This window comes from Hermetia illucens, chromosome 2 (genome assembly GCF_905115235.1).
Source record: "Hermetia illucens chromosome 2, iHerIll2.2.curated.20191125, whole genome shotgun sequence".
Classification (NCBI taxonomy): domain Eukaryota; kingdom Metazoa; phylum Arthropoda; class Insecta; order Diptera; family Stratiomyidae; genus Hermetia; species Hermetia illucens.
In genome coordinates, this window is record NC_051850.1 from 76403544 (window position 1) to 76417087 (window position 13544).

General features: G+C 40.6%; 1 protein-coding gene across 2 annotated transcripts in view; it reads right to left on the minus strand.

The window, feature by feature from the left end:
* LOC119648791 (protein trachealess) overlaps window positions 1-13544 on the minus strand; it is a 178651-nt gene that overhangs the window by 12428 nt on the left and 152679 nt on the right. For both annotated transcript variants that reach the window (XM_038050638.1, XM_038050637.1), the window contains exons 6-8: window positions 2155-2348; window positions 1737-1843; window positions 1524-1671 (exon numbers count right to left, since the gene is read on the minus strand). In XM_038050638.1, coding sequence (XP_037906566.1) covers window positions 1524-1671; window positions 1737-1843; window positions 2155-2348 — 449 coding nt within the window. The remainder of the gene's footprint in view (window positions 1-1523; window positions 1672-1736; window positions 1844-2154; window positions 2349-13544) is intronic.

Here is a 13544-nt window from a genome sequence, read left to right on the forward strand (position 1 = left end):
GGTGTGTAAGGCTTCATCCTGTTGACTTGTTAGTAAAACTTGTTGGCTCTCCCAGGCTTCCTTTTTCCGTCAGTGAAGTCGCTTCTCCACTCGCCGAAGTTCGAGATAAGTCCCCGCGCGTGCCCGCGTCCTTTGAGAATGCAGCATTACTCGGTATGCAGCATTCTTCCGTTCCGTTGCTGGCTTACATTCATCGTCAAACCAGCCGGTCCGACTCTTTTTAAGGCTGGAGGCAAATGTATTTGTGGCCGTTTTTATCATGACGTTCTCCAGGTGATTGCTGGTCGGAAAAAGAAGAAAGTACAATGCGGCGGCCTTGTGCCAGACCGCCAGATGTTTCGGCGGTAATTCAGGGCATCGACGAAAACATTCCACTGCCGGCGATGAAGTCGGCGGTTCAAGTCTCCGCTGTGTCACCACACTGTGAAGTGTTCCAACATCTCTGGCCTTCATACATTCCCACACCATTATAAAATTTTCACCAAATATAAGGTTGGGCTTTACACGTCATGGCTGCAATTCCCACTGGGATCTCTCCACACCCACTCCTGATCATTCGTTTCCAAACAATCGGACCTCCTCGTCAGTCCACTGCGAATATTTTCTTGTGAAATCTAGATGTTGTTTCATATGCCTAGTTTATAACAAGGGTTTTTACTCTGTCTCTTCCTTGTAAGCAAACGCCTCGTAGCGTTCGGCGAATCTTTCCAGCTGATGTGGTCATATTTAAGTCCCAATAAATTAAATTAAAAGTTTGAATCAAACTATATTTTTATTCATGAAGCTTCGCAGATTACGTAATTTTTCTCTTCTATTGCCTTGAGAAACAGTTTTCAGCCACCACCTGTGTGCCTGTGTTTGGAAAATAATCCATGGTTTTACGGATTCTACTTACAAGGCTTGACTAAGATTAAATTCTTCGATGGGGCAAAATATTCCCTTAAAAGCCTTTAATTTTTCGCAGATTCTGGTGATCTATTGGCTTGATTGTTCGCTCCCATTTCATCATTATTTATTTATTTCATTATTTAACTGATTTTCACCCTAATTTACTTACTCTTATTAACTACCTCCTTTTAATTACGCTTGCCGTCGACACAAATCAGTAAAGCAAAAATGAACTTATTGAAAGAATCTCATGATGAAATATTAATGTATTAGTTCGATACCGTTAGAATCCGATAATATGCGTTTTGAGTGATTTCAGCCATACATTTGAATACAATGCACGTAGAATTCTAGTCGGCAAAATCGTATCGGTTTTGAGAGTTACTGTACATATGTACATATATTCAGATTCGATGGTGTTTGAGACTTATTAGTATTTATGTTGTTTGCGTTGTTATTGTTCAATGTTCAATTAGCACATTACGCCTCCTTCTCAAATGTGTATTCAGACAAAGTTGAATGAGATGTCCACAGGAAAGAAAAACGTTAACGACAGGATACAGGTTTAACAGACCCTATATTACACCTATATATTTCTGTATATTATTTTTTTCTGCTTGTATTTTTGAACCTACCTTATTACATAATTCACACAAATGATGTTCTGCTCATCGGCGTTTTTGGAACTGCAAACCACCGTCGCGCATGTTTGAAGCCATGTGTAACCACCATTTTTATTCATTATTCTATAATAGTGTGTTAATACTTGTCCTTTGTTTATCACTAAATTTGAAATATAAGTAAAATTAAATTCACTTTAAGGGCATTATAGTTTTTTATTAACATACGGTCCATATGACATTTCCTTAACTTGTGCGCATCTTCCCCGTGGCAAAGATTGTATAAATTTTTCCCAGTTAGTTCCTCCGGGGTGTAATCCAACAACTCGGAAACCCTGTGAAAAGAATAGATTCTTATTTATCTCATGATTTACAATACAAACATATGTACATGAATACAAGAATCGACATAAGTTCATGTTATGCTCTCAGCTGTGTGGCTATGTTCTCTTGTTAATATTCGTTGCAAAAAAGAAAGAGCTGGGAAAATGAGGATCTGTCTTACGGAAGAAATCCGTTAAATACACGTACTATGACCATGACAAAAAAAATACTAATAAACTTATAACACTATATAAAAACTAATAATAATTAATAAAATTAGAGCTTCCTTAAATCGAAGTGTACTAGCAGCGTTTAAACATACCTTGGTTCGCAATGTGCTATTCGGAAATCAAAATTAATCCTAGTCACAAACATGTCACACTCTAAGCGTATTTCATGCACGGAAGGCGGTGGCAATGCGATTGCTAGAGCAACCATTCCAAGGAGCGGCGGCTGGGATTTCCGAGTGTGGGAAAAGGTATACTGGGGACGTAAGCGGCAGAGTAGTAGAACCACCTGAAATAAACAAATGTGGCAATATTAGAAATCCATGTATTAGTTAAAAAGATCGTAGATTATATATCTATACATTTTATATATCTATACATACAGTGAGCAAAATTGAAATCCTGACCCCGTCATACAAAGTACATACATAAGTGTTCAGAAAGAGGGTAAAAGGAGTTGTACGTGTTTTATTTTTTTACAAGAACGTAATATGCATTCTATTGGATACAGTACAAAGAAAATTAACCAAAATATTATAAAACCCGTGCACTTGGGGGCACTAAATTTTGGATTGCTGCTTACTTATCGTTGATCGTGATCCGCCAACATCTCCGGATTCGTCTTTCGCGGAATGCCTGTGGATCCGATGTTTCCGTTTATAGCGGCGATAAATGTCGTTTATAATATATGTAATACTGACGTGTATTTTTTTTTGTTTTTTCTTCATTTCCATTTTATTTCAAAAGATTAGATAATAGAGAAAAATTGGGGACATAAACTAAACATTATCCGGTTTATTTGGTTATGAAAATCCTAAGGTAATCACGGAACAGGTAAGGTACGAATACTTTTTTGACACACTGTACGTATGTATGTACGGTTTCTATTTGTGTTATTTAGCAAAAACAATTACGAATTAAACTTTATTTTCCCTTTTTTAGTGTATTCATTTGTTCTGTAAAGTCGTGACGGAACATTACTGAATGTATTTTATTACAAAAATCAAAACGTTGCAAAAATTATCTCCTCAGCTTGCACCAGATACAAGTTTTAACTGGTGCATTGTTTGCAGCCACTGAGATATTGATTGTGTGTCACTCGAATCCATACCTTTGATAATGATATCATTTTGGAAACGTTGTGGGTTGACAATATAACGCAATTGTTTTTGTAGAACGCTTCTCTCAAACCTCACTAAATGTAAATTGTAGAGATTTATGAGAATATTGAAGTGTATGCCAGTTTTAAAATGGTCGAATTTTAGCATATTCTTCAGATGCAGCTTAGAATCTTGCCGAATACTTACAATTCTTTGCTGAGATTTTTATAAATACCAACTCGAACATTCGGGTGATCAAAGGATAGTATAGGCCCCAGGGCGAAACGTGGATTAATACCCACGATGGAGCATAAGACTTGACTTGCGGAACCAACACCAACGACTCTACTACCAAACCCTACCTCCACCTACAAGTGGTGACCGCTGAGACCTTTCTTAAAGAAAAGCTGCAGACTGAGAAGGATGAAGGCGTGCTCGGAATAGGTTTCTTAGTCAGCCAAAAAATAAAACCTGTTGTTATCGGCTTTGAAAACATAAACAAACGGTGTGCACTCTGTGCTTGCCAGGCAAATTTAGAAATATAAGCCTCTTAAACGTTCACGCCCCTACAGAAGAACCTGCAGAGTCGTAGAAGTGTGACTTCTTCGAGGCAGTAGAATGAGCCCACGAAGCATGTCTCTGGTATGGTATCAAAATCATGCTTGGGAATTTTAACTATCAAGTAAGGACGGAGCCCGTATTCAGGCAAAACGTTGGCTCTCATTGTTTATATAAAAAAATGATAACGGATTGCGGATTATTCAATTAGCAATGTCACACGAAATGGTTGTTGCAAGCACCTGGTTTGCGCGGAAAGTGATTCACAAACATACGTCGGCCTCTCTAGGCGGGACCATTTTCATTCAAATTGGCCACCTGTTGATCCAACGCCGCCACTTCTCAGCCTTGTTGAATGTAAGAGCATATAGGGAGTCCAATATAGATTCCAATTACTATCGCGTTGGCATAATGCTCCGGGCTCGAATAACAACACCGCCTGCAATCCCCTCTGCTAATCAGGTGAGCGTTAACACTGAATCCATCCACAGCACAGTCCCCCGTAAACCTGTAAGGGGAACCAGTCGTAAAAAAAGTCGGAACGGCTGGTTCGACGCTGAATGTAAACTAGCAACGAAACGGAAGAATGCTGCATACCGACTAATTTGCATTCTCAAAGGACGCGGGCACGCGAGGAGGCGTATCACGAACTCCGTCGAGTGGGAGAAGCGACTTCACAGACGGAAAAAAGAAGCCTGGGAGAGAGAACAGATCTTAGAATCGTTAAATACAGGGAACAACCACACCAGGCCAGCAAGTTTTACCTACAAGTTAGCAGAATGAAACCTTACACACCTCGATACTCATCCTGCCGAGACAAAGAGGCAAATTTGATTTCCGACAGAATGGGCACATTGGGGTGATGGTTTGAGTATTTCGATGAGCTGCTCAACAACCAGAACATCGGCGAATTGGAGGTCACGCGAACTGAAAACAACGGACAAATACTGCCACCATCAAGTAAAGAAGAAACAGTTTGTGCAATTCATCGGCATAAAATTCATAAGTCGCCAGGAGCCGATGGAATTACAGCTGAATTGGTCAAATATGGAGTCGACCATTTACACCAAGCGTCAACTTATGCTCAAGATATTGGACAGCAATCAATGCCTCACGATTGCCAAAGGGGCATTATTTGTCTCATACATAAAAAGGGAGATGTCACACAGTGCAACAATTATAGAGGTATCATGTTGCTGAGTACCATTTATAAGATATTCTCCGCTACCTTGCTAGGTAGAATAGCCCCATACGCCCAGAACATCATCAGTCTATACCAAAGAGGGTTCACTCCAGGAAAATCAGCAATATATCAAATTTTCTCTCTGCGGTAAACAATGGAGAAACTGTTGGAATATGGACATGAGTTGCACCGACTTTTCATCGACTTCAAGATCGCTTATGAGAACTCAGTATCGGGAAGAAATTAATAAAACTGACTAGGATGACCCTGGCTAATGTGCAGCTCAAAGCAGCAGGATCACACTTGAGACAATTCAAACAAATAACGGGCTAAGACCCTTGCCCTATCACTCGTCTTCTCCGTGGAAAAAGTAATTCATGATGCTGAGGTAAATGCGAGTTGAATCATCCTCTGTAAGACGGAAGAACGACGTGAGGCGTACAAACTGCCGTCTTCCGGATCGAGCAGGCGGCGAGATCTTGGGCTGCACATTAATGATGGCGAGACGAAATATATATGGTGGAAACGTCAGCACCATAAACCAACCAACCTACAACATCAAATCGCACTGGGCAAACGGGAAGAATAAAGATAGGAGACTATAATTTTGAGACCGCGGATAATTGATCGTAACTAGAGCCGAAAATCACAACTGATAACAGCTACAACGATGAAATTCGCGCACGTTCCGCTCGAAACGTCTCACCATAGGATCAAAGCTCTTATTGTATAAGACTATAATCTTGCCAGTCCACATGTATTCCTCGAAGACTCCGGTTCTTAGTAAGAAAAATTGATGATAATTCAGTAATGGCTATAGTCTATGTAAAATAGAATCATCAGGGTTTATTACTATTAATAAGGCTGTACTTCAGCTTGGCTATACAAATAATGATAAGATCGTGAAGATTTTCCTAAACCGTCACAGACTAATAACCGTAACCAAATTTAAACAAGTCGGGAAACCGGAAGCTGGGCGCTTCAGGTATGAAAGGGTTTGTTTGCTTCTTGTGTGAGTATATTTGAGTGTAGAACTATCCCATTTGTACGTAGCACATTAAGAATATGCATTTAGCAGCTCAGATTTAGTACTTTGGGTTGTAAATTTACACGGTAAAGGCAACTTTGTTACAGCACTATCAAGCTTGGAGATAATATGCTTCATATTATATTTTATACTACTACCAACTTTTATAATACTGAGATAAATTTAAGGGGGGTTTCACTCAATTTTCCCCAAAATATGGTAATATACTATTATTAACTGAATTTGAACAGATATCGATATGGAGAATATTTTGAGGCCTGGGCACCGTACAAAGGCAGCTTGATGATTTTTTTTAGATTTTTTGGTTGAGTAGTTTCTGAGAATGGGTCCGTTAAAGAAATCATCGCTTTTCACCCCTCTCACTCCCCGCCTTTTTAACAAATCTCAAAACCAAGACCGGCTGCGAAAAGTACTAATCGACCTTTCATTTGATACCCCATATGACTATATTTGGTGAAAAAAAATTTTACACCCCTCTTTTACATGTATGGGGACCCCCCCCCCTAAATCTTAACGTAGGAGGATATCAGTCACTGCATGTCTGGGGGTCCACAGGTCCTACCTTCTCACCGAATTTCGTATCAATCGGTATAGCCGTTTCTGAGAAAAGTGCCTGTGACAGACAGACGGACAGACAGACGGGCAGACGGACAGACGGACAGACAGACAGACTGTCTGTCTGAACCGATTTTAATAAGGTTTTATTTTACAAACTAAACCTTAAACAAGTCGGGAAACCGGAAGCTGGACGCTTCAGGTACGAAAGGTTTTGTGTATTTCTTAGTACGTAGCACGTAATACATCCATATATTATGTGAGAGTATCCACTTTCGGATGATATTGACATTCATAGTCTTCAATTTTCAAAGAAGCAACAAATTTGAGGTATTATAACTTCGTTATTAATAGTGCAATTTCCACCAAACTTGGTAAGATCACGCTCTATATTATAGCCTATATCACTTTCATGGTACTAGGATGAACTTAACCAATTACAAAAAATTGTAGTAATATACTATTATTAACTTTATTTAAACAGATATCGGTATGGATTTTGGAGCCCAGACACCATATAGTGGCAGCCTCCTGATTTTTTTCAGATTTTTCGGCTGGGTAGTTTCCGAGAATGGCCCCCTTAAAGAAGTGATCACTTTCAACCCCCCGCGCTCCCCACCCTTCCAAAGAATGTCAAAACTAACATCGGCTTTGAAAAGCACTAATCGAGACCTTTAATTCGATACCCCACATGACTATATTTGATGAAAAAAAATTTTATACCCCCCTTTTGCATGTATGGGGACCCCCCCTTCAATTCGACGTAAAAGGATGTAATTCACTGTATGCGTGAGCGTTCACAGTTCCCACCTTTCTACCAAATTTGGTGTCAATCGCTATAACCGTTTCCGAGAAAAATGCGTGTGACGGACAGACAGACAGACAGTAAACCGATTTTAATAAGGTTTTGTGTTTACACAAAACCTTAAAAATGAACAGCTAAGAAAGGTTTTCCGTCTTCTCTATGTAAGAAATCTTGGATTCAACATTATATCACAAGAGCTGAAACATTTTAATTTAGTTTTGAATTGTATAGTTACTTTATCGACAGGGCGTAAGGGGGGAAATTAACAAACCAGAACATTATGTATAAAAAGTTTCGTTCTTACAATTCAATTGTGTATTTTTTTCAAAAACCCACTAGAAATTCAACATTATTGGCAAATGCGAAACAAATCACCTAAAACCGTTACAGATAAATCGGGAAACCCGAAGCTAGCCGTTTCAGTTAGGAAAGCTTTTGTGAACTTCCTATGCAAAAACATTTGAATGGACATTTGTCACATTTGTACGTAGCTCGTAATGTCTATCCATTTAGTATGCCAGATTATTTTCTATTTAGTGCGATGGTGACATTCAAAGTCTTAGATTGCAGTAAATTTGCACACTAGCGACCATTGTGCCCTATTATAATTTTGTTAGCAACAGTGCGATTTAAACTAAACTTATTATTCTGTTAAAGGGAAAAATTGATGATTCTAGGATAAACTTAAGATGGGTCTCAGTCAATTACTGAAAAATATAGTAATAATAAATATCTATCGTTACTTTCGGTCACGCTGCTCCCAGGGCAGAGGTGAGGCAGCGGCTGATGAGTTGTCTCTGCCCTGGACGAAACCGTCAGTCAACTTTTTGCCTTTTTTTGTAAACTTGGGTTTAACTCAAAAAACGAGGAGTCCGGGAACTACAAAAGAGGGAGTAAGCTCCTCCCCAAGTGGTTCGGTCCGTCACTAAGTGGGTGCGAACCTAGGACTTCCAGCATCCTCAACAAAAAATATTATTTATAATAAATATAGTAATATTATATTAACTTTATTTGGGTAGATATGGTGACGATAGATATTTTGAGGTCTTCCTACGATCTAATTGGATCAGCATAATTTTTTTCAGATTTTTCCGTTCAGTAATTTCTGCTTGGAAAAGAACTCATTGAAGCTTTTTATTTGATACCCCACATAGCCATGCATGTATAGGAAAAGCAAACCAAGGCTCTCTCTTCCAGTCTCAGTAATCGTCAATGCAATGGAATATTATCATATCTCAAGTAATGCGTGGAATGCTCTTGCATTTTGAAAAGATTTTAAGATTTTTTGTTTTTTTTTAATTTGTATTGTATTTTGGTTCGATAAATTCTGGGAACGTAACCCATTATATTTATTAGTCGGATCCTGCAACCAATACTGACAGCTGAGTCGTTCTAAACAAGCAGTTTTTTCATTTAATATTCAACATCACCATATTTCAAGAAAAAACAATGTATGTGCTCTTTCTTTCTTCTTTCTTTCATGTATCGGAAGCAGCCTTTCTTCTTTTTCTTCACCATTTGTCCCGTTCATAAGCGGGGTCGGCTCGTCGTGATTGATTTCGCAATTTGGTTCTATTAAATTCCTGATCTCCATCTCCATCTGATCCAGCGTATCAAGCCACCGTTGCTTCGGCCTGTCTATTGGTCGCTTACCATCGACTTCGATGTTTAGACTAATCTTGGCAAGTAAATTATCGTTAGCGCGAATTACGTGACCATACCATCGAAGACGCCTCTCTCGCAATTTTTTCACGACTGGTGCAACCCCATAACGATTGCAGATATCCTCATTTCGAATGTGATCAAATCGGGTCACGCCACTAGTCCAACGCAACATCTTCGTGTCCATTACCGCAAGAATCGTTCATTGTCTTTTATAGTCGGCCAACGGACGGACGGACGGCATTGCGGTAAATTTTAGATTTGAGATATTCGTTCTTATGTCGATCACAACGAACACCAATTGTGGAATGCCACTTCATCCAGTTTGCGGTAATACGTGAAGCAATTTTATAACGGAGTTCTCCATTGGCTGATAGCGTTGACCCGAGGTTTTCAAATCGCTCAGTTCTGGGCAGATCACGGCCACTGACAGCGATTGTGCCTGCTTCATGGGGATCGGTCGTCAAAAATTCAGTTTTATTCAGAATCAATCTGAGCACAAGGCTATTGTACGGAAGGTCGCGGTTCAAATCTCACTGATGGCAGTGGGATTTTTATCGTGATTTGACGTCGGATACCAGTCGACTCAACTATAAATGAGTACCTGAGTTAAGTCAGGGTAATAATCTCGGGCGAGCGCAATGCTGACTGTAGGGCGCCGTTTCGGTCTTGAATGAAGTGGTCTAACACACTTTAAGGCCCTGATCCAATATGGATTGTTGTGCCAATGATTATTATTATTATTATTAATCTGAGACCGTGTTGCTTGAGGCGATCATTCCATTTTTGGATAAGCTGCTTGAGATCATTTTTGCTATGTGATGCTAGCAAAACATCATCTACTTAAAGCAGTGTATAAGGCGTTGGACGTTGCATGTCCAGTGTGACGGTGTTCATAACAAGAACAAAGGGGAGTGCTGAGAGGGTGCTTCCTTGATGAACATGATTCACGGTTATTTCGACGATTTCGCTGCGCCACAGTGTTGGGTTCCAGCTGTTTGCGTTACAGAGTTTAGATGCAATGTCGTCAGGCCCTGTGGATTTCCCCGATTTCATTCGTTTTATTGCCTCTTCGACTATGCGCTGACAGGTTGAACCTCTCCAAATATCGGCAATGATAGTGGAAGTGAAATCCACTCGAAGTATTCTCGCCATCTATCCGTTGCGGCTCGACCGTTGGTGAGCAAAGTACCGCTCTTGTCATTAACGGAACAGAAGTCTTCGATATCCTGTGGTAGAACCGTTTCTTTTCACGGACCTTCATGTCAACATCGTCATTCCAAAGCCAAGTATCTGGGTTGATGTACCGCTTACCCGGCTTGGTGACTCCGAGAGTTGCAGAGGCCGCTTTGTGGATCGTGTCTTTCATTTGGTTCAACGATTCTTCCACATTCGTAATGGTAGTAATAGTGAAAGTGAGATCATTTCTTCTTTCTTCTTACCAAATCGCCACCATTTAATGTGCCGCGTGCCAGTGCGTTCCTCACGCTGTTTTATCGGTGGGTTAATTTGCAGGACGGCAATCAACGGCCGATGTTGAGGTGAGGATGTGATGGTCTAATAGGGAACGACTTTGGAATCAGCGACGGTGGTAAGATGCCGGCGTCTTATGAGAATATAGTCGATTTGGGTTTCACTGTTCCCACTATAAAATGTAGGAAGTTGAGACAATTGAGTGTCGCAAAATCGATTATACGCTCGCCACCCTCATTGCGCGCTCCGAACCCCTTTCCCCCATGGCACCTATTACCGCCTACCTTTTCATCCACATGACTATAAAGGTCGCCAGCAAAGATGATATAGTCGTCAGCAGGCACGTGACAAGTCTTTTCATCGAGAAGTTGCCAGAAGGCATCTTTCTCGGCATCAGGTCGATCTGTTTGTGATGCGTACGCGGTGAAGAAGTGAATAGTGCGATCAGCTGATATTATAGTGGGCTTCATCAGCCGATCACCAAATCGTCTGACCTCTTTAATAGCATCACGGAAACCCTCTGAGATGGCAATGCGAACACCATATTGAGTGAGTGGGCTACCAAAATAGAGAAGTTTACAGCCATTCGCTTCAATGTCGCAGCTTTTGGCTCCAGACCATTGGGTTTCTTGCAGAGCGGAGATACCAATGCCCCTTTTCTGAAGGACTGTTGCGAGTTCCTCGGTCTTTCCCGTAGCGTGCAGACACGTATTTATTTTGTTCGGACTAACTTGCTTACGTCCTGACGCCGTCCATGCGTCAAGAACCCTTGCCCCTTGCCCCCTTGCCCGACAGAACTGGGGCCCGTCCTGCCACGTCGACTGAAGTCTGAGCATTTTTCCAAGGCTTTTGACTCAATCCGATCATCTTGTTTCTAGTGACATTGTATGCATTTTCTTGCTAGGCTTGTCGCGGGACCTGTCATCAAGAGAGACAGGTAAGATTTAGCATAGCGAAATAACTCCAACTATACTCTATTTAGCCTCCTTAAACTCAGTTAAAGTATTTTATACATTGAACCAACGCTAGCATGGTTTTCTTTGACATGCAATTTCAAATAATTACCTGGCTATAAAAGAGGCTAAGAAAACAAGCCGATTTCCCTCCGGTCACCATAGATAATCATTGCCAAAGGTATTAAGCTGTTCAGAAAGTTTCTGCTTTGTTTGATATAAGAATCTTGAGGATTGTTGGTCAAGTAAATTTTTATTTAAGGGAACATTAATTTCCTAAATCGGAAAAAGCCAACCTTTTTCATAAATTTGTTCTAAAATATCGGGGAAGTATACTCCCAAACCCGTTTTCAGAAACTCCATATATAAAAAAAGTTACAGGCAAAATTGTAACTGCGCCCTGAAACTTTGTCTCTTGCGTTAACAACTTTTATATGTGCATGTAATGTACATATTGGGTTTGCATATATTATAAATTTGCTTTGTGCCGTTTGTCGTGCTATATTTTCTTACTTTTCCTGCGCTTATACATAGTAGAGTATATATGTATGTACGCTGGATATACGCGATATTCAATTTGATGTGATACTGAGATTTTACCTCGTAATACCTTTGTTGACAATAGTACGATTCCCACCAAACTTTCCAGTATAAAGCTTCCAACTAAAGGACCTTTTTAAGTTTAGCGGTTATTGGTCTCCATAATCAACACTTTGGAGCGAATAACAGAGGTATGCGCAGGAGGAATTTACAGTTCTGGGTCTCTCGGCTCAATAAAAGAGTCGAAAAATTGAGAAAGGAGATTGGTCGTGGCGCGCAAGCACTTCTACGAAATCCATCACTAAGAGTGCACAGATCGAGCATCATTGGAAACTACAACCTGTCCAATATATAAAAATTATGCGTTCATACGAAGCCCTCCCCGACCATGCCCGACATTACTGAAGCTGACGTAGAAGCAGCCCTCGAAAAGGGCAGTTTATTGGAAGACGCCTGGCCTGAGTTGATAAGATTCACAACTTCTGGCTGAAACGGTTCGAGAGAACCGAAGGGCATTGACAAATCATTTTAATCACATGAATGACGATTCGAAATTAGTTCTACATTTTTTTACCAAGGGGATAACTTTTCCCACCCCCAAGGAATAGAGTGTCTCTTGCCATTCAAAATCTTTACCAATTACTTGTCTTCCTACTATCTACAAGGTCTTCACTTCAGTTCTGTGCGCGAACATCTCAAAACATCTTGACGTTCATAAATTGATGGCTGAGGAGCAAAAAGGATGCGCAAAAGGTTTCCGAGGCTGTAAAGAGCAGGTTATAATCGATACAGTCGCTGTGAGGCAGGGGCGTCTACCAAAAATGAAATATCTCGACAGCCTACATCGACTATAAATCCGCCTTTGATTCCATATCACACTCGTGGTTACTACAAGTACTACGCTGATACAAAATTAACCCGAATGTTCTTCTCCTCTGAGCAGTAATGAAAAATTGGAGCACGGAGACCATATAAAAAATTTGCTGTTGCCAGGCATTGACATCGAAGCCTCCAACAAGTGGTTGACAAGTGGTGTACTTTTCTATGAAACCGAAGAACTCCTAACTTCAATTCAGTATGCTCCGCTTCCAACAAAAAATTACAAACGGCTCATCCTCCATGACTCCTCAATTACCAATTACAGTTGTAGGTTATGCAACTGTGAAGAGGAGACCATCCAGAACATAACATCTGCATGTGGGATGTTGAGCTGTACCGAGTACACCAGTCGTCATAACTCCGTCTGCAAGATTCTTCATCAAAACCTTGCACTGAAGTATAACTTAGTGGCAACTTGCCATCCTTACTATAAGTATATCCGCAGAGAATCTTGGAAAATTATCGGGTCAAACTACTATGGGATCACATTATTTCCACCGACCACGGTGTTAATCACAATAGACCCGATCTACTTCTGATTCTGAAGGAAGAACGAGCGTGCTTCATAATCCGTGTAGCCGAAATGCATCATCGCTGTGATGCGGGCCTTTGGATGTTGCCTTCAGCCTATCCTTAGGTTGGTTGCCCACGGAACTCCTTCTCGCCCAACCGCTCCAAGCACTTCTCCAGAAGTCTTCTGCCTGATCCAGATCGAGGTCACTTTCCCCC